This window comes from Cherax quadricarinatus, chromosome 52 (assembly GCF_038502225.1).
Source record: "Cherax quadricarinatus isolate ZL_2023a chromosome 52, ASM3850222v1, whole genome shotgun sequence".
Taxonomy (NCBI): domain Eukaryota; kingdom Metazoa; phylum Arthropoda; class Malacostraca; order Decapoda; family Parastacidae; genus Cherax; species Cherax quadricarinatus.
In genome coordinates, this window is record NC_091343.1 from 12,711,191 (window position 1) to 12,733,393 (window position 22,203).

The following is a 22,203-nucleotide window of genomic DNA, read 5'->3' on the forward strand; positions in this document are numbered from 1 at the left end:
GTGTGAGCAAGGTAACATTTATGAAGGGATCAAGGGAAACTGGCAGACCGGACTTGATTCCTGGAAATGGGAAGTACAGCGTCTGCACTCTGAAGGAGGGGTGTTAATGTTGCAGTTTTATAACTGTAGTGTAAGCACGCCTCTGGCAAGACAGTGATGGAGTGAATGATGAAAGTTTTTCTTTTTCGGGCCACCCAGCCTTGGTGGGAAACAGCCGATGTGTTAACAAAAAAATTAAATAAAAACATTGTTTACTTTATATAGGGAATTAAAAAAAAAGATCTAGGCAATTAAAAAAAGATGTACAGCATAAAAGCAGTGCATATTGAAAGAGGAAAAAGATAAAATTCAGTATACACTACATGATTGTGTATTATGTTTAACCAGGTAGGGTAAGTACCCAAGGAAGTTGCAAGTGCAGAATAAATAGTGCGCGTGTGCGCACACACGCTCATCTGCATTAGCATTCCTGCACACGTGTGTATGGGAGTTCATAGTGTCTCCTCTGTAGTTACATCACCTCGCTATTGCTGTATTTTACTCAGCATCTCATTTATTTAATTCTGTATATTTGTAAAAAATTAAATAAATTGAATAATTTAAAAAGGCCTTTATTATTTTATAAAGATGAGATGCACACAGATTTATGTAGTTTACAGCATCATATAGAAGACAGTCTTAATCTAGAATGTATAGGCTTAAACTATAATAATAATAATAATGATACACTATGAGGTAACTCCAGAGTGTCACTCACAGGAGTGACAGGAAAGTCTTCATGCAAATCCATAAAAAAATGCAGCTTTTGATTTTGTCAAATTGGTTAAATTATCAGTCAACATTTAAAAGGGATTTCAAAATAAAATACATTTTCTAAATGACAACAGAGTATATATTGGTGTCCTCCATAAAAATGGAATAAACTGTTGAAAACACCGAGACAAAGAACATGTTGATTGAATGAAGGTGTTGGCTGACTTAAGATATGAGAAGATAAACACTGAGACTACTGATTCATAATGTAAAAAAACAGAAACATAGGTTTTTGGAATATAACCGAAGACTTACAAAATAGAAAACTATAAAATGACTTTCCCAGCACACCTACAAACTCGGGGAGGAACATCAGCCATTGGTGACTATGTCGGCACAAAATACGGATCTTTACGTTATAGTACTTAAACAATTAGCTAGTAAATATAAACACTACCACAGTCACACAATGATTGATCTTTATATAATAACAAATGATGCATAACAAACTGGCATATTTCACCACAGAAAACATTCATGTAAATATATACATATGTACGTTGTGTGTGTTCGTGCATGCACGCACACATGAGCACGAGAGTACATGTGAAGAGCGTGATGAAATTTTGTAAATATTCACATATTTGTATATGTAATGTTATGGTCAATTGTAACCAGCATTAAAAATACATACATACACACACACACACATTTTTATATATATATATATATATATATATATGCAATAAGATCACAGTAAACAGGTGATTTCAAAATATGCAAAACAACCACTCTGAAAGAATAGAGAAATTCCAAGCGCTTTCGTGACTACTCACATTATCAAGGAACTATGAAAGTAAAGCATCCAAGGAAGCTATATAAGGGGTCTGGCCAGCACCTCACTATCAGATCCCACAACGGTTAAACACGTGACGCGCGCCGACCCAACTTGGATAGGTCCTTTGCACAACTCACCCACAAACTATTCTACCCAAGAAAATTTAAAAATTATTATTTGTCCAGTGTATTATTAAATTCTTCCCAAATTCTATTAATTATAAATGGATCTAATATATAAACCAAAGGAAATATTCATATTATTGTCAAAACTGCTTTTTATGAAACAAGATTCAATTATATTCCTGTCGACCATGGACTTGCTTGATACTACTTTCTCTCAACTTTTTGAAAATCAATTGGATGGTTAAAATCTCTTACATGAATAAATAGAGCATTGGAATCTTGTCCAGTTCTAATGCTATATTTATGTTGTTTTAATCTTAGTTTGAGATTTTTACCAGTTTGACCGTAATAAACTTTATTGCAAATTTTACAAGGAAACTTATAGACACATCCATCAGCATTTTGGGGGGAATTCTTTATCAAAAGTTTTTTTATTGTATCAAGATTTTTGAATACAACTTTAATATTAAAAGTCTTAAGAAGAGAAGGCATATCAACCAAGTTTTCATGGTAAGGGAGAACCAACATATTTTTAGTTGAATAAGGCTGGTTGTCCCTTTTTGGGTATTTTAAATCATTACCTATTTCATAAATTTTGGATATTTCCTCATCTATGAACTCAGGACTACAAATTCGTAAAGCTCTCAAAAACATTGATGAGAAAACAGACAGTTTGACTCTACATCGCATCAAGATAGAGTCAAACTGTCTGTTTTCTCATCAATGTTTTTGAGAGCTTTACGAATTTGTAGTCCTGAGTTCATAGATGAGGAAATATCCAAAATTTATGAAATAGGTAATGATTTAAAATACCCAAGAAATGTAATTGATAAATCTTTTGAAGTTGCTAGAAATACTTTTTACAATCCAAAAAGGGACAACCAGCCTTATTCAACTAAAAATATGTTGGTTCTCCCTTACCATGAAAACTTGGTTGATATACCTTCTCTTCTTAAGACTTTTAATATTAAAGTTGTATTCAAAAATCTTGATACAGTAAAAAAAACTTTTGATAAAGAATTCCCCCCAAAATGCTGATGGATGTGTATATAAGATTCCTTGTAAAATTTGCAATAAAGTTTATTACGGTCAAACTGGTAAAAATCTCGAACTAAGATTAAATTATTATTATAATCAAAAAGAAGCGCTAAGCCACAAGGACTATACAGCGCTAAGATTAAAACAACATAAATATAGCATTAGAACTGGACAAGATTCCAATGCTCTATTTATTCATGTAAGAGATTTTAACCATCCAATTGATTTTCAAAAAGTTGAGAAAGTAGTATCAAGCAAGTCCATGGTCGACAGGAATATAATTGAATCTTGTTTCATAAAAAGCAGTTTTGACAATAATATGAATATTTCCTTTGGTTTATATAAATTAGATCCATTTATAATTAATAGAATTTGGAAAGAATTTAATAATACACTGGACAAATAATAATTTTTAAATTTTCTTGGGTAGAATAGTTTGTGGGTGAGTTGTGCAAAGGACCTATCCAAGTTGGGTCGACGCGCGTCAGGTGTTTAACCGTTGTGGGATCTGATAGTGAGGTGCTGGCCAGACCCCTTATATAGCTTCCTTGGATGCTTTACTTTCATAGTTCCTTGATAATGTGAGTAGTCACGAAAGCGCTTGGAATTTCTCTATTCTTTCAGAGTGGTTGTTTTGTGTGTGTATATATATATATATATATATATATATATATATATATATATATATATATATATATATATATATATATATGTATACACACAATACAGTGGAACCTCTACTTGCAAATTTAATCCGTTCCATAACCTTGCTCGCAACTGGATTTGCTCGTTTGCAGAGTCAATTTTCCTCGTTTAAATTAGCTGAAGTGCAATTAATTCGTTCCAGTGGAATTCTGTACTTTAATAATTTCACTAATATCAACTTTACGGCTTATTTATCTATCACAATTAATCTAATATGACATAATAAACAATATAAATAATATAGAAACCTGATATGTACTCTAAAATTAATAAAATATGTCATTCATGTAGTGGTATGGGCTGTGTTGGGGGTGGAGGAGTTTGTCTGGAGACCAGACAAAGTACTTCTTGGATAATTTTGCTAACATCAACTCTACAGTTTATTTATCTATCATAGTTCATCTAATATGACATAACAAACAATATAATTAACATAGAAATCTGATATATACTCTAGAATGAATAAAATATGTCATTATGTAACAGGTGGAGGCAGCCACAACTGCTCCCTCTTTGTTGTGGTAAACACTGCCAGCTAGTGACAGCCTTTTGAAGCTGTCTGTTATTATAATTATTATTATGTAGTACATTATTATTATATATGTATTATTATTATACATATTATATTATTATTACACTATTATTATACATATTACAATATAAATAATTTGTAATTTTTATTCACACAAAAAATCTAAGATTTACTGTTATGCAGACTACTGCCTTATTGCAATAATTGTATAAATAATGTCAACCCATTCACGACTGCATATTGGAATGGGCAGTGACGTCATTTGTTTGCTCTTGAACATAGCCAAAACAATTGAACATTTCTGCTACAATGAGCTCAATTTCAAGGTACTTTTCATCGTGAAAGCAATCAAAATCATATCTATTTCCGTAATATATCTTCCATTCTATCAAATGAGACCAAAAAAACGAAAATACAACCATAAAAACCATACAAAAATACCACTAAGGGGTGGCTAGTTGCTGAGAAGTGAACTCCATTATTTTTTGGTGTATGTTAAGATGCATCTTTACATCATACATTGCCCAAGTTTCAATAAGATAATCCAAGAAACAAATGAGATCCAATTCCCTAGATCAAGAGCAAGAGCCCCTCACTAGCGTCAAGGAACCTCCCTTGAGGTCTGCTCGCTTATGGAAATTTCGCTCGCATATGGAAGCAAAAAATCGACCCATTGCTTGTATTCGGAAAAACTCGCACATGGATGTGCTCACAAGTAGAGGTTCCACTGTGTATGTGTATATATATATATATATATATATATATATATATATATATATATATATATATATATATATATATATATATATATATTATATATAATATAAAATCACACATGCACATGCATGCACACACACACACACACACACACACACACACACACACACACACACACACACACACACACACACACACACACACACACACACACACACACACACACACACACACACACACACACAGGAGCTCGGACTCGACCCCCGCAACCTCAACTAGGTGAGTACACACACACACTAACTAACTAACACTCTCTCACACTGTACTGTATATACACACACAAATGTGTGTAAGCTTGATTTTACAAATAAACAATGCTCCTTATTTAGGAATGGGTCCTACATGCCCTCAAGAGGGTTAGTAGAACTGGGAAACCATTCCCAATTGTGAGTTTTTGAGCAAGGTCCTGATTTTGTCCACCCAGGAAGTGTGGCCAGCAGGTGACAGGGTCTCTTCAAACTAATGATAGTGGGAGACACATTTGGAAAAAAAAGACATACTGGAATATCCAGTATTTGCTATAATATCAGAAGTGATAGACAAAAACTTGTAATACAGTACTAAAATTATGTGATTTAATTTGGTATGTTTAATATTAATTTATATATAATGAATTATTTAAAATACAATGCTTAGGAAAATTTAGTGCAATGCTTTTTTTTTTTACCTTATCAGACAAATTTTGCATAGATTAATCTTGAAGAAAAGTTTGCATGCTAAGCAGTGTATATTGTTTAACCTTTTGTAACAATGTCATGAGCATTAATAATGAAAATAAAGTATTTTCACCTTTGAAATGCTTTGAAATATGTCTGTAATTATACCAAGTTAAATCCTGTATATTTCATAAGGTTATGTAATTCTTTATATAAGTGAGAACAACACACATGAAAAAATTAGATGGATAACTGATAGGAAAGTGTGTTACCGGTTGACCTAATACTGTGACGGTGTCACTGGGCCAAAATTTGGATGAGAGCAATCCTGATAAATACACAAATTGATTTTCTAAAACAGTAGTTTGAGAGTACAAATCTGAACAGTAAAGATTCCTACTCAGTGATGGGTGAGGCTGTGTAAACTATAACCTTTGGCCCAGCCAAAGCCTAAACTCACACCATCAAGAAACATCACAAACTGTTCACAATTTTACTACTATTTACTATAAAACAACTGGAAAATTTATCAATTGGAAATATTGAGTTTTTAGAAATGAAAATTTTATTTTCACATGACAGAGTGATGAATATTAAAATATCCTATGTTATAACACAATTCCTGTAACATGAATATATGATGGTGATAAAATTATATTGTGAAAATAGATCTAATGGTGTCAGTGATCTATAGCTGCTTGCTGGAGATTTTTTATCTACATTAGCCTGTTTTGTAGTCATAAGAAATTAAAACAGTTCTCAACTAGCAATACATTTCCAAAATCTTATCAACTGAATATGAAATACTAAATGTACATTCATATCTTTAATCTGAAAGTAGTTTTTTGTGTTGCATTAAAATTTAAAAGTAATTAGTACAGTATAGTAAATGTCTTAAAATGTTTCAGTTATCCCAAATTATGCTAAATCTTGACTAGCAAGATAAAACCATAGCACACAATAATATATAATGTCAACAAATCTATTCTACAAACAAACACTAGGGAAGACATATATCACTAATGCTTACAGAGAGAGTAACAATAAGAGAAGAAATATGACTTAATTCAAGTGTTTTGTATTAAGAATACAAAACACATTAATCTTTTGTACAAGAAAATGTGGTACTACCTAACTACAAGCCAATAAGAACCCTGAAGGTTTAAGTACTGTATCATCTTGGCAGAACTGATGCAAGGAAAACAGCCAAGAAGTAGAGAGCAATTTGGAATATCACAACCATGGAATATGGAGTGCGGGTTCCCTTTATTACCCACATTTAAGGGAAATTAAGGCTTACAAACTATGGCATGCATTAAGGTAGATCTGGCTCGGCAGAGACGAGGCAGGTGAACTTGACCACACAGATGTTAGATGATGCTCAGATTATGAAGCATACGACGATGTTTCATGGCCTGAACCACCAAGGATGGGCCCCTCTGCAAAGCCACCATCGTGACCAAAGCCACCATCGTGACCAAAGCCGCCACCTTGCCCAAAACCACCACCTTGGCCAAAGCCACCTTCGAGGCCAAAACCACCACCACCTGGTGCACCATAAGATGTTGGAGGAGGACCATAAGAAGCTGGGGGAGGGCCATAAGACTGAGGAGGAGGACCATATGAAGGTGGAGGTGGACCGTAGGAGGGTTGTGGTACTGGGGCAGCAATGAAACCACCACCACCACCACCACCACCACCACCTTTGCCCTTACCTTTTCCCTTGCCTCCCCCAAAACCTCCCTTTCCACCTCCAAAACCTCCTTTGCCCTTGCCTGAGACAACAGGTGCTGAGGCAACGTAAGCTGGGGCAGGGGCTTTGTATGAATGGCCATAAACAGGAGTTTCATAATAGATGTATTCTGGTTCCTCATCATAGCTGACTGTGGGATAAAGAAACAGATAGGTTAGTTTTTAATGTCATAATGGCAACCAGTATATGTAACTAATATGAAAGTATGTTATTACATTGTACAGTAGACCGTAGTTTAACAGTTTTGTTTGGCACGTTTTGGTTATAGCACGATTGAAGAATTGCGGCATATTTTTGTATAACACTGTAAAATTAACTTAACATGGTTCAGTTTGTGGGAGGGGAAAAAATTTGAAGCGCACGTCACCCATGGGATACACTCTGCTCGGCTGTGGGTTAGACCACTGAATCAACGGGGGAGACCTACTGCCATCCTCCGCCACCCTCCACCACTCCCACCACACTTGTCCGAGCCGGTTCATACGAGGCTGGGACACTGGTTTTTCCTTGCTTGAGAGTTAGGTTCAGGAAATTGTTCAGCTGGCAAGGAGATTACCAGGTGATGGTTTTGAAGATATCAGTGAAGATGTGAATGAGCTCTTAGATGATGATGATGATGATGAAGACAGGAGTCCAGAGGAAATGTTGGCAGAGCTCGATGCACAGATACAAGGAAGCCACGTAACAGAAGATGAAGAAGCCAAAGAAAAACGGTTAACACTGCAGCAGTTATGTGAGCAGTTCCATATTATTGGTAAAGTTGCAGATTTTTTCACCGAAGAGGACCCTGACAAATCTAGAAGCAGTGCTTTGAAATGGGATCTAGACCAGCTGATGATGCCTTACTGTCAGCTGTATAACGTACTGCAGGGTAAAAGAGCCCAGAGATCCATAACAGAATTTATGCACACTCCAATACAATCATTGACTTTAGTACCAGAACCTCTACCATCCACTTCTGCTGACAACCAATAACCATCCATCTCAGCCCAGTAGGGCCACACCATGCATATCCACTCTCTACACTATCATCCACAAACACCATTACCCACAATTTAAGGTAGGAAATGCCATTATTTCTATTGCATTTGTAGTCTTAGGCAGTAATATATCACGACAATAAACTACAGTTACATATTCACTTTTATTTTAGTAAGATCTGTTGGTCTAAAAAAAAAATTGTTTGGTATTTTGGGGGCTCCCGGGAACGTAACCCTATTTTTCCCATAAGTTCTTCAGATTGTCTAACACAGTTTTAACTAACATGGCGTTTTCAGAACGTAACTACCGTGTTAAACGACGGTCTACTGTACTTAAAATGAAAAATGAAACTTACACAAGCCTTTAATTTTCTTTGAGGCCTCCTCCTCCCACTTCGAGACTTGTTCTTTTGCCTTGGCCCAGCCTTTAGCTATCTTCTTTCCTAAAGATTCCTCTTCCTCATAGTCATCAACAGGGACAGGTATGGCTTGGTATGAGGTGTGATACTCAGTATGACCATAAGATTGGGCAGGTGGGCCATAAGATTGGGCAGGTGGGCCGTAAGATTGAGATGGAGCACCATACGATGACACTGGTGCAGCAAAACTGTATGTGGGTTCAACGTAGGTATCTTCAACATTGTAGTCAATGTAGTCACTCACTGCAAAGAATTAATAAAAATGAAATATACAATACATGTACTGCTGAAGTATTGCAAGCAGCGCCTGTCAATAACCAAATCCTCTATGTGCTGAATGTATCCTTCCATGTAACTTCCATTCAGTTTATCCAAAGTCAGAACATCTCATACTGTGTTAATTTAATATCTTTATTATGTACCCCAAACTCAACCTATGGGTCCATACTGTGATGTGAATGGGAGTAGTTTCACCAACAAAATTCAAACGTATAATAGTGTTAGATGGAATACAGTATAGCATGTAACAAGGGAGTTAGAAAGAAGGAATGTAAAGATGGGTGGTGAGAATTGACTAAAGAAAATGACTCACAATTACCTCATATTATAAATTTGCCTCACAAAGCATGTCTGAACAGAGTAACAACAGTAGGGTAAGCTTGTCATATCTCAAATATGCAACTAATTTTTTAATATAGTACATATGCCTAGTATTAAAATAGTGAAACTTGATAAAACCTAGAAAATGTACCTAAAGAGATCAGGGATGGCTCCAAAGTTTTATTAAGGAGGGGTTTAGGGACAGCAATATGACCGGAATAGGGGCCAGAGACTTGTCTTGAAGCACTGTTGTTATTGTTATTATTTTTATTATTTAAGGGCTTCACACCCCTCTTTGCCACCATCCCTGAACAGATGTGGGAACTGAAGAGAGTTGAGCTATGTAAAAAAAAAAATGAGAGAGTGACCCTTTGTCTGTTGAATGAAGGAAATTTGATGATGAAAAAGACACGTATATAACAAACAGGTGACTTTATTGAGAGATGTTTTGCCCTCAATGTAAGTAAGTAAGTAAGTTTATTCAGGTATACACAAATACAGTTACATATAATTATCGTACATAGCAGCATATGTGTAGAGAACCTAGGATAACCCAAAAAAGTCAGAGGCCTTTTAACGGGGAGCCAATAAAAGGAGTGAAGTAGATGTGGTCACACGTGGATGGAGACCATAAGTGGAAGCAGGTCAGCGATACGTCTCTATTAGACTGATGAAATCGGTGGTGAGCAAAACTTCTCTTAATAAAAATACATACCCGGAACAGGAGATTCCTAGGTCTTAATAAAGATACCGAAGTGTTGTACATGTGTCTTATTCATCATCTTGTTAGTATGATATTCCCTTGATGTAAAGGTAATATGATAATGACATAAAAAATACTTAATGGTATAAACAAGCCTATTTTTACTAGAGAACAATCAAGAACAAGAGTAAAGAAGAGGACAATAATATAATGGGAGTATCCATTATATTAAGAAGCAGAACCAATAGGTATTTGCAGCACCACAGAGGGAGCTAAAGCCTCCCAGACGCAAATACGTTTTCTTCTTCAGTTAGCTGTAGATTTTCATAATTACAATGACCAGTGACCACAAAAGCACGATAGTTTAAGAAATTTCACCGACAAAATAAAAAACATTTTTAAAACAATTTCTTTGTTTTCAGCATCTTATGATTTTAATCCCTTCCAGATGGGAGGGATTAAAATTTTGGCTGCGTCACTGTTTCTTCCCCCTTTTCCAAGAAATTCAAACAGGTAATTACATTGGTAACCTGTGGCTCAGTGGTTAAAACAGTCGGTATACACCAGAAAAGACTAAGGTTCAATTCCCTTCGAGGGTCGTGCCTTGATCCAAGGAAAAGGAACTAGAGTTACCCTCTACATTGAATTAAAGCCCATTACTTCCCTTTGTCCAGATGCTGAATTACCGATCCAGTTTTAGCACTTCCTCATCAAGGCCTCTTCTGTCAAAACTTGTGGTACCGAACAAGCAGAAGCCTACCTGGAGTTTACCTGGAGAGAGTTCCGGGGGTCAACGCCCCCGCGGCCCGGTCTGTGACCAGGCCTCCTGGTGGATCAGAGCCTGATCAACCAGGCTGTTACTACTGGCTGCACGGAAACCAACGTACGAGCCACAGCCCGGCTGATCAGGAACTGACTTTAGGTGCTTGTCCAGTGCCAGCTTGAAGACTGCCAGGGGTCTGTTGGTAATCCCCCTTATGTGTGCTGGGAGGCAGTTGAACAGTCTCGGGCCCCTGACACTTATTGTATGGTCTCTTAACGTGCTAGTGACACCCCTGCTTTTCATTGGGGGATGGTGCATCGTCTGCCAAGTCTTTTGCTTTCGTAGTGAGTGATTTTCGTGTGCAAGTTCGGTACTAGTCCCTCTAGGATTTTCCAGGTGTATATAATCATGTATCTCTCCCTCCTGCGTTCCAGGGAATACAGGTTTAGGAACCTCAAGCGCTCCCAGTAATTGAGGTGTTTTATCTCCGTTATGCGCGCCGTAAAAGTTCTCTGTACATTTTCTAGGTCGGCAATTTCACCTGCCTTGAAAGGTGCTGTTAGTGTGCAGCAATATTCCAGCCTAGATAGAACAAGTGACCTGAAGAGTGTCATCATGGGCTTGGCCTCCCTAGTTCTGAAGGTTCTCATTATCCATCCTGTCATTTTTCTAGCAGATGCGATTGATACAATGTTATGGTCCTTGAAGGTGAGATCCTCCGACATAATCACTCCCAGGTCTTTGACGTTGGTGTTTCGCTCTATTTTGTGGCCAGAATTTGTTTTGTGCTCTGACGAAGATTTAATTTCCTCATGTTTACCATATCTGAGTAATTGAAATTTCTCATCGTTGAACTTCATATTGTTTTCTGCAGCCCACTGAAAGATTTGGTTGATGTCCGCCTGGAGCCTTGCAGTGTCTGCAATGGAAGACACTGTCATGTAGATTCGGGTGTCATCTGCAAAGGAAGACACGGTGCTGTGGCTGACATCCTTGTCTATGTCGGATATGAGGATGAGGAACAAGATGGGAGCGAGTACTGTGCCTTGTGGAACAGAGCTTTTCACCGTAGCTGCCTCGGACTTTACTCTGTTGACGACTACTCTCTGTGTTCTGTTAGTGAGGAAATTATAGATCCATCGACCGACTTTTCCTGTTATTCCTTTAGCACGCATTTTGTGCGCTATTACGCCATGGTCACACTTGTCGAAGGCTTTTGCAAAGTCTGTATATATTACATCTGCATTCTTTTTGTCTTCTAGTGCATTTAGGACCTTGTCATAGTGATCCAATAGTTGAGACAGACAGGAGCGACCTGTTCTAAACCCATGTTGCCCTGGGTTGTGTAACTGATGGGTTTCTAGATGGGTGGTGATCTTGCTTCTTAGGACCCTTTCAAAGATTTTTATGATATGGGATGTTAGTGCTATTGGTCTGTAGTTCTTTGCTGTTGCTTTACTGCCCCCTTTGTGGAGTGGGGCTATGTCTGTTGTTTTTAGTAACTGTGGGACGACCCCCGTGTCCATGCTCCCTCTCCATAGGATGGAAAAGGCTCGTGATAGGGGCTTTTTGTAGTTCTTGATGAACACAGAGTTCCATGAGTCTGGCCCTGGGGCAGAGTGCATGGTCATGTCATTTATCGCCTGTTCGAAGTCATTTGGCGTCAGGATAACATCGGATAGGCTTGTGTTAATCAAATTTTGTGGCTCTCTCATAAAAAATTCATTTTGATCTTCGACTCTCAGTCTGGTTAGCGGCTTGCTAAAAACTGAGTCATATTGGGACTTGAGTAGCTCACTCATTTCCTTGCTGTCATCTGTGTAGGACCCATCTTGTTTAAGTAGGGGCCCAATACTGGACGTTGTTCTCGATTTTGATTTGGCATAGGAGAAGAAATACTTTGTGTTTCTTTCGATTTCATTTATGGCTTTTAGTTCTTCCCGCGATTCCTGACTCCTAAAGGATTCTTTTAGCTTAAGTTCGATGCTTGCTATTTCTCTGACCAGTGTCTCCCTACGCATTTCAGATATATTAACCTCTTTTAGCCGCTCTGTTATTCTTTTCCGTTCCCTTTAAAGGGAGCGCCTGTCTCTTTCTATTTTACATCTACTCCTCCTTTTTCTTAGAGGAATAAGCCTTGTGCATACATCGAGTGCCACCGAGTTAATCTGTTCTAGGCATAAGTTGGGGTCTGTGTTGCTTAGTATATCTTCCCAGCTTATATCGGTTAGGACTTGGTTTACTTGGTCCCACTTTATGTTTTTGTTATTGAAGTTGAATTTGGTGAATGCTCCCTCGTGACTAGTCTCATTATGTCGGTCTGGGGCTCCACGCATACATGTCTGAACCTCAATTATGTTGTGATCTGAGTATATTGTTTTTGATATGGTGACATTTCTTATCAGATCATCATTGTTAGTGAAGATGAGGTCTAGTGTATTCTCCAGTCTAGTAGGCTCTATTATTTGCTGGTTTAAATTGAATTTTGTGCAGAGATTTAAAAGCTCGTGTGAGTGTGAGTTTTCATCAGAGCTGCCTCCTGGTGTTATTACTGCAACAATATTATTTGCTATATTCCTCCATTTTAGGTGCCTTAAGTTGAAATCCCCCAGGAGCAAGATGTTGGGTGCAGGAGCTGGAAGATTTTCCAGACAGTGGTCAATTTTTAACAGCTGTTCCTGGAATTGCTGGGATGTTGCATCCGGAGGCTTGTAGACTACCACAATGACTAGGTTTTGGTTCTCGACCTTTACTGCTAAAACTTCCACTACATCATTTGAGGCATTAAGCAGTTCTGTGCAAACAAGTGACTCTGCAATGTACAGGCCAACCCCCCCTCCTTTTGCCTGTTCACTCTGTCACATCTGTATAGGTTGTAACCTGGGATCCATATTTCGTTGTCCAAGTGATCCTTTATGTGGGTCTCAGTGAAAGCCGTGAACATTGCCTTTGCCTCTGCAAGCAGTCCACGGATGAAAGGTATTTTGTTGTTTGTTGCTGGCTTTAGACCCTGTATATTTGCAAAGAAGAATGTTATCGGACTGGTGGTATTGTTGGTACTGGGGGGGGATTTTTTTTCCGGCATTAGTATCTGTATCTGTTGGTTTGGAGTGGAGGCCATCGACTGTGGTTCCACTCCAGGAATGACTGGATTTGGTGTACGATTTCTGCCATTTCCTGCCAGTTTTTTTTCCTTCCTGGCACCAAAAAACCTCTCCCTCTTGAGTGGCTGTGGCTACCCAGGTTTTCCCATGGCCTGGATGTTTTGTATCTTTTTGTCCCCTTTAGATGGTATGCCTGGCAATTTAAGTTATAGCACAGTCTTTCCTGTACTGAAGAGGTACACAGTTCAGGGTGAAAAAGCTTACAGGAAGGGAGTTTGCATTTTCCTGTTGTCATATGGGCATGGCATTTTCTAGGGTGGTCATAGTTGCACGTCCCATCTGTTTTTCCAGATTTCCCATGCCAGCAGATACCAAGTGCATAGTATGTGCACAGGCTTGGTTTCCGTTTGCCTTGGGTTTCTGTGACTGTATTCCCTGTTGGTGCATGTTTCCCTGTCTTACTTCTATCCTCCCTAGCACCAACAATGGAGCTCCCACCAGTTGTTTTTGGTAATATATCCTCACTATTGCTAGTGGAGTCCTCTTGTTTGCTATTTCCTGCGGTATTCCTAGGGCTCAGATGGAGGGTATTTTAGTACTGACTGGGATATTACTGTATTTACAGGCAAGTGCTAAACCCAAAAGGTCATGCAGCCTACCGAACTCAAGGTAATTAGGTTTGACCAAAGGAAGAGGAGGGCAGCTCCATTTCCTCGGATCACAAGCTTTGCATGAGCAGGGTAACTCACGTGAAGGGTTAGGATAGTATACAGACGGAGGTGGGAATTTCGGTTACCGTTGCTCCTTTCAACCTGCCTCTTAAAATCTTCGTCGAGTTAACAGAAAAAATGTATATAAGTGAAAAGACGTATACGCACACCTGAGTGCCAGGAAATGCATCTTGGCTTTTAAATTAATTGCAATATTTTTGGAATTAAAAAATAAATAGTATTGTGAATTATTATTATGTGAGCAAATTACCTGCAGGAAGTTTACAGGGTATTACCTGAATTATTACCTGTAAGTAATTTGGGTGTGGTAAGTGTGACTTAGTCACAGCATGTCGCTGAACTAACTCCCTCGATGCCCACTCCCTACACTGTCACAAAAAACTAGACCTGACATTAAATTAATAATTACAATATTAAACATTAATACCAATAATAGTAAATTATAAAATAATGTGGATTGTATATGATTAGGCTTTCTGGGTACACAAAATAAATTCGTTTTACCACTTACCATTTAATTACTGGATCATAATTATTTTTTGTAAACACACCCTAACACTGCCTCTACAGCTAGGATTTACGATGGCCAATGCAAAAACTACTATACATTATGGGGAAGTGTCACTTAGCTAAGGTGTGTTGCTGGGAAGGATTGGAGTCCTGGTTGGCGAATTGTAAGGGTTTTCCACACTATTATCCCAGTTCGTCAGCAGGAACATGTCAGCAGTTTCTGAATTGTGGATTGAGGCCAATATACACCAAATGACCTTCGAGAATGTCTGATTACATTGCACAATTCAGTCCAGTGTTCACACATTAAATTCAATATGGCGTCTCCTTGCAGCGTCACTTCCCCGGCTGTTCTGCCTGCCCCCCCCCCCTCACTCGAAATTTCTCGAAGGGTCCAAATAGCATCACATTTTAATACACAATTATTATATTATTCATTTATATATTCTATATTTAGGAAATTATGTAAAAAAATCCACAAATGGTAAAAATATACTAAATACTTCAAGTGCTACTTACTGAATTTTGATAACTTCTTGCCAGCATCTTTAATCATTTTGTCGAGTTCCTTGAGTGGGTTAGTAAGTTTCTTGCCCTTTCCACCTCCAGTTTTATAAGGCCTGGGAATGGCTACATATTGAGTCTGATAGCCTGTGTGGTGGTAAGTCTGTTGTGCAGGATACGCTGGAGGAGGGTAGCCTCCTCCTCCGCCCCCTCCGCCATAGTGAGAAATGCCTATATCGTGTGAAGGGCCGCCATAGACCGGCGCTGGAGCCACATCCTGGCCGAAACTATCGTAGCCTCCCTGACCCACGAAGTGATGTAGTTCTGGTCCTGTAGGAGGTTTGTCAGCTAACACCAGCGTCCCCACCGTCGCCAGCACCACACTCAGCTGTGGAAACAAGAAAACTCTGTTAGTTTATTATATAAAGGGCATAGTGTCTAGTTATCATATTCATAGGGAACCGTAAAATCCGTAAATCTTACAGCATACGGCACGGGAGGTATTCTGATTAAAGGAAGGGAAGGGTAATTCCAATTTCATGGATCATGAACCCTTCACCAGCATTACCACTTCCTTCTCCCTCCTTTGAAGGAATAGTGGCAGAAGCATCCAGAATAACTGCTTGAGCAATGTGATAATAAAAAAATACTTGAAACACAATATTTAGTGGAGTGTCCTTTTACCTGCTGCCTATATTCACCTAGCAGTAAATTAGTATTTAAACATTAGTCGACTGTTTTGTGGTGCATTACTTTGGAGGACCTAAGAACCCTTAAACAATGTTTGACTTTCTTGGGTTATCCTGAGCTATTAAACATCCAGGGCTAATAATTATCAGATTAAGGTCTTTAACTTATTGGTGGTAGTATACCTCAGACAGGGCTAGGCTCAGAAATGAGGTGATGTATGAAAACAAACTAGAATAGCTGTTATAACAGAAATATTTTTAGAGAGAAATGAGGAAAAGTGGTGTGCATGAGTTTAGAGAAAGTTACCGCCTAAATATAATCATAAATGGTTGTGCCTTGAGCGTTGCACACTGTAAGTGCATGGTGAAGGATCACTAACGTGACTGCAGCAAGGAAGTGCTGAAGCCAAATAGTGGGCAGCACGAAGCACACACACTATGAGGTCTCGTATCACCTTGTAACACGAGCATTGAGGTGTATATCTCTATATACAATAAGCTTTCACTTCAATCCCAAATTCAAAGATTAAAGTAATTTTGATTGTGGACAGGTGAACCGTAACCCACTTGTTAATTTTATAAAGTAATTTCCCGCACGCCACAGATGATGATGACAGGTAAGACCCAACAAGTGAGCGAGGGAAGTGGGGGACAGGCGAAGACTAGTGCTGTAGAGGAATGTCTACAGTTGTAGAAAAAGAGCCAGGGCTAGACCCAGCAGCATGGCGTTGTATGGCGATGTAGAATGAGCAGAGAGGCAGAGTGTTCGCCGGCTGACGGGTGACTGGGTCAGGTGATGTTGATGGTGATTGGCTAGGCGTCTGGTAGGCCGGGACTCAGGTCATGTAGTCGTTGGAGACGTTAATTCTTGGAAAGAGATGTTGGGTGTATTTGCTTAAAATTCATCACTAGGTGTGCCAATTTTTAATCCTTCGAAGGCTGTCTTGGAAAGGTGGAACAATTTAAATGTGTTTCTGCGATTATTGATACAAGACGTTAGTCCTTGTATTACGGTTTCTATCGGGATTCTGGAAGGTGGTTTACATGTATATTTTACAGTTCCATCTTTCAGATGAGAGCATAGTTCTTTGCAGAACATATCTGCTGTATGTAGAGGTAGTGTAGAATTATAGGTTTTCGTTGTAAATTCTTTCAGTGCAGTGAGGGTTTTTATCCATATCGTCTGTGGTTAACGCTCTCGCTTCACACGGCGAGGGCCTGGGTTCGATTCCCAGCCAGAGTAGAAACATTGGGCGTGTTTCTTTCCACCTGTTGTCTATGTTCCCCATCAGTAAAAAATGGGTACCTGGGTGTTAATCGACTGGTGTGGGTCGCATCCCGGGACACTGACCTAATTTGCCCGAGATGCTCAGCATAACAAGTGGCTTTCTATATAGTAGTATGTCATTGTTGTCAGCTAGGACTGTATACCATGTGCATGTACTTGTAGTAAATAAAGATTATTATTATTATTTCTTCTGTAATTCTATCGAGAGGACGCAGGAAGCGTGAATATGCAGTATGGGGTTTGTGGATTTTTTTTGTAGATATTTCGTACATCAGAGACTACCATTGCCTTTGGTAAAGTCCCTGATGTACGAACATGTCAAAAATGCAACAAACTGCAAACTGTGCTTTATTAACATACCTATCCGTATATTCAGCCATTGATTTTATGTTTTCTCTTGCATCTCTATTAGTAGACGTGGTCAGTTCTGTTATTCTTATCCAACGCACTTTTTATAAGATCACATTCTCAGCTCACCCTACTAGAGATATTATTGTGGTCAGCCAAGAAGCACAACCTTAAACAAACAGAGATACCCAGTATTGCTAAATATTAGATAATAATTTATAATATATAATAATTATATAATACAAAATCAGCCTAGTAACACTAACATGATAATAAATTTAATTCCCTCTAAAAATTGAACTGACTCAAAAAATATGTCTAAATAGGAAAGATGTACCTTCGTTCTTTAGTCTCGCTGAGGTAGTGACTCTAGAGCTATGCACTGGTAGCTTCGGGAATGTTACACTCTGGGAGCGCGGGGTACCTACCTGCCCAGTAAATGCCAACTGAACGTCACTTGATAGCCCCAAGGGCATACTAATGCTGGGATAATAATAACATGACTAAGAGGTAACAAGGTAGGAGACTCACTTGTATATAACATAATCCTTGGCGTGATTGGTTAGTGTATGTACCTTAGATTGGGGGTAATGTCGTCGTGACTGAGTCAGTTCCAGAATATATACCTCAGATTGGGGCAGTGCCGGCATATATACCCACAGCCAAGGCTTAACATGCCAAGTAACCAGAAGGGTATAACAAGAGTGGCCACAAGGAAGACAAAGTGATAATGTGTGAGGATGTCCATGGGGGCGCCTTGATGCTGGTGAAGGACTCTTGACCCAAGCAACTGGAGCTACTCTTTCCTCCCCTCCCTCGCGCCAGGGCGATGTGTGAACCCTCTCATTTCTGAGCGCTCCTTCCTTTTTATAATTATAATGGTAAGAGTGCTATCTGGTGCTGTGGTGGAGGTACCAAGTGCTGTGTCTGGTGCTGTGGTGGAGGTACCAAATGCTGTGTCTGGTACTGTGATGGAGGTACCAAGTGCTGTGGTGGAGGTACCAAATGCTGTGTCTGGTACTGTGATGGAGGTACCAAGTGCTGTGTCTGCTGTGGTGGAAGTGCCAAGTGTTGTGTCTGGTGCTGTGGTGGAGGTACCAAGTGCTGTATCTGGTGCTGGGGTGGAAGTGCTGTGTCTGGTGCTGTGGTGGAGGCACCAAGTGTTGTGTCTGCTGTGGTGGAAGTGCCAAGTGCTGTGTCTGGGGCTGTGGTGGAGGTACCAAGTGCTGTATCTGGTGTTGTGGTGGAAGTGCCAAGTGCTGTGTCTGGTGCTGTGGTGGAGTTGCCAAGTGCTGTGTCTGGTGCTGTGGTGGAGGCACCAAGTGTTGTGTCTGCTGTGGTGGAAGTGCCAAGTGCTGTGTCTGGGGCTGTGGTGGAGGTACCAAGTGCTGTATCTGGTGTTGTGGTGGAAGTGCCAAGTGCTGTGTCTGGTGCTGTCTTGGAGGTGCCAAGTGCTGTGTCTGGTGCTGTGGTGGAGGTACCAAGTGCTGTGTCTGGTGCTGTGGTGGAGGTGCTAAGTGCTGTGTCTGGTACTGTGGTGGAGGTACCAAGTGCTGTGTCTGCTGTGGTGGAAGTGCCAAGTGCTGTGTCTGGTGCTGTGGTGGAGGTACCAAGTGCTGTGTCTGGTGCTGTGGTGGAGGTACCAAGTGCTGTGTCTGGTGCTGTGGTGGAGGTGCTAAGTGCTGTGTCTGGTGCTGTGGTGGAGGTACCAAGTGCTGTGTCTGCTGTGGTGGAAGTGCCAAGTGCTGTGTCTGGTGCTGTGGTGGAGGTACCAAGTGCTGTATCTGGTGCTGGGGTGGAAGTGCCAAGTGCTGTGTCTGGTGCTGTGGTGGAGGTACCAAGTGCTGTGTCTGGTGCTGTGGTGGGGGTGCTAAGTGCTGTGTCTGGTGCTGTGGTGGAAGTGCCAAGTGCTGTGTCTGGTGCTGTGGTGGAAGTGCCAAGTGCTGTATCTGGTGCTGTGGTGGAAGTGCCAAGTGCTGTGTCTGGTGCTGTCTTGGAGGTGCCAAGTGCTGTGTCTGGTGCTGTGGTGGAGGTACCAAGTGCTGTGTCTGGTGCTGTGGTGGAGGTACCAAGTGCTGTGTCTGCTGTGGTGGAAGTGCCAAGTGCTGTGTCTGGTGCTGTGGTGGAGGTACCAAGTGCTGTATCTGGTGCTGTGGTGGAAGTGCCAAGTGCTGTGTCTGGTGCTGTCTTGGAGGTGCCAAGTGCTGTGTCTGGTGCTGTGGTGGAGGTACCAAGTGCTGTGTCTGGTGCTGTGGTGGAGGTGCTAAGTGCTGTGTCTGGTGCTGTGGTGGAAGTGCCAAGTGCTGTGCCTGGTGCTGTGGTGGAAGTGCCAAGTGTTGTGTCTGGTGCTGTGGTGGTGCCAAGTGCTGTGTCTGGTGCTGTGGTGGAAGTGCCAAGTGCTGTGTCTGGTGCTGTGGTGGTGCCAAGTGCTGTGTCTGGTGCTGTGGTGGAAGTGCCAAGTGCTGTGTCTGGTGCTGTGGTGGAGGTACCAAGTGCTGTGTCTGGTGCTGTGGTGGTGCCAAGTGCTGTGTCTGTGTGTGTCTGTGTGTGTGTGTGTGTGTGTGTGTGTGTGTGTGTGTGTGTGTGTGTGTGTGTGTGTGGTGTGTGACTCAACAATCAATATTTGCACCAATAACTCATTACAGTTGTGACCGGGTGTGGAAGTGTGAATTGCTCATTACTCTATAATTTGTTCATGATTGTAGCCAAAGTATAAACGTAAGTAACCATTCTACAGAATTCATTACCTTTGTAACTTGTGAGCTCATTACCTTTGTACCTAGTTCAGCTATCAAAACTTTGGGGGCCCAGTCCCTGGACCCATTACGTACCTCTGTAATCTGTAAATACCTTTGTAACTTGTCATGATTGTGACCAGACTTACCTGGAGTTCATTACCTTTGTAAATTGTGAGTTCATTACCTTTGTAAATTGTGAGTTCATTACCTTTGTAAATTGTGAGTTCATTACCTCTGTAACTTGCTCAGCTATCAAAACTTTGGAGTCCAGTCCCTGGACCAATTATGTACCTCTGTAATCTTTTGACTACCGCCCACAGGATGGGTATGGGGTGCATAATAAACATATTAAACTAACAACTGGTGCTGTGGTGGAAGTGCCAAGTGCTGTGTCTGGTGCTGTGGTGGAGGTACCAAGTGCTGTGTCTGGTGCTGTGGTGGAAGTGCCAAGTGCTGTGTCTGGTGCTGTGGTGGAAGTGCCAAGTGCTGTGTTTGGTGCTGTGGTGGTACCAACTATAGTTAGTATTGTGGTGGTTCTTAAAATTCTCTCTGGTAGACAGCCGCGCGTGTCATTGTCAATGGATGACAAATTTAAGAGCATCCTTCAGGAATTTCAATGAGAAATCGTTCAAGATTCTGCTCAACACATGTAAAATCAGTTTTGAAGTTTGCCGAGTCAGTGTAGTGCCCATGCCGTCTCAGTCACATAATTTGTACTTAAAGTAACGTGATTTTTGTAATATGTTAGTTTCTAAACTAAGAAACAGCTACGAGGATAAACTTAGAGAGCAAAGTCTCTTATAGATAGAGGACAGACGACTTAGAGGAAAGAATCACATTACACAATATACTTGGGGGATAACAAGACTAGATAAACACGGAAATACTCAATGAAACTCGATAAAGTTCAAAGATTTGCAACTAGGCTAGTCTTAATGATAAAGGGCCTGAGCTTTAGAAATTAAACTATCAGATACTGGAAGATATCATCACGTCATGAAAAATACTTAAAATTACTAACAACTGTTCGAGGGGGATAGGAAGAAACCGAAACGGGATGAAAGGAAACCAAAAACAGATACAAAAAGAAATTCTTTAGCATAGAAGTAGTAAGAAATTGGTATTCCCCGAGGGAAGAAGAGATAAACTCAGTACATGATTTTAAGTATAAAATGAGAATTTTGGGGTTGAGCTGTAGAGAACTGCATTCCCACAAACAAGTGTAGATGAGCACAACCTCACAAACCATAATTTGGTTGGAATTTTTTATTGAACTTTCTGGGTCTTTCACCACGCTTTCTGCACTCCAGATATTTATAGGGTCAGTCCACTCTCTCTTTCTTTTCCTTCTCTATTATCCCCGCCTATCAACTTCCACCGAGTCTCACCCCCACAGGCCACACCAATCACACCCAATACATTGCTAACACAACAGGTAGAAACTAGCTACATACACCGAGAAGTGTATTTTACTCAGGGATTAAATTATTCTTGTCTGGTGGTAAAAAGGCTACGTGCAGTCGTAATAACCCTAATATAGTCGATAGACTTCAAACCCTATCAACAAACCAACAGGTAAAAAGCCAAACTCACACACAGGCTTATATACAGTCAAGCCCACAATATACAATGTTCCTTTACTTAGTAAT

The 22,203-nt window shown here is 40.1% G+C and overlaps 1 protein-coding gene across 1 annotated transcript in view; it reads right to left on the bottom strand.

Moving 5' to 3' along the window:
* Window positions 1-3,419: 3,419 nt before the first annotated feature.
* Window positions 3,420-22,203, bottom strand: part of LOC128696816 (pro-resilin) — a 105,917-nt gene continuing 87,133 nt past the window's right edge. The window contains exons 2-4 of the mRNA XM_053788194.2: window positions 15,507-15,879; window positions 8,514-8,819; window positions 3,420-7,307 (exon numbers count right to left, since the gene is read on the bottom strand). Of these exons, the coding sequence (XP_053644169.1) occupies window positions 6,811-7,307; window positions 8,514-8,819; window positions 15,507-15,879 (1,176 nt within the window). The 3' untranslated portion in view covers window positions 3,420-6,810. The remainder of the gene's footprint in view (window positions 7,308-8,513; window positions 8,820-15,506; window positions 15,880-22,203) is intronic.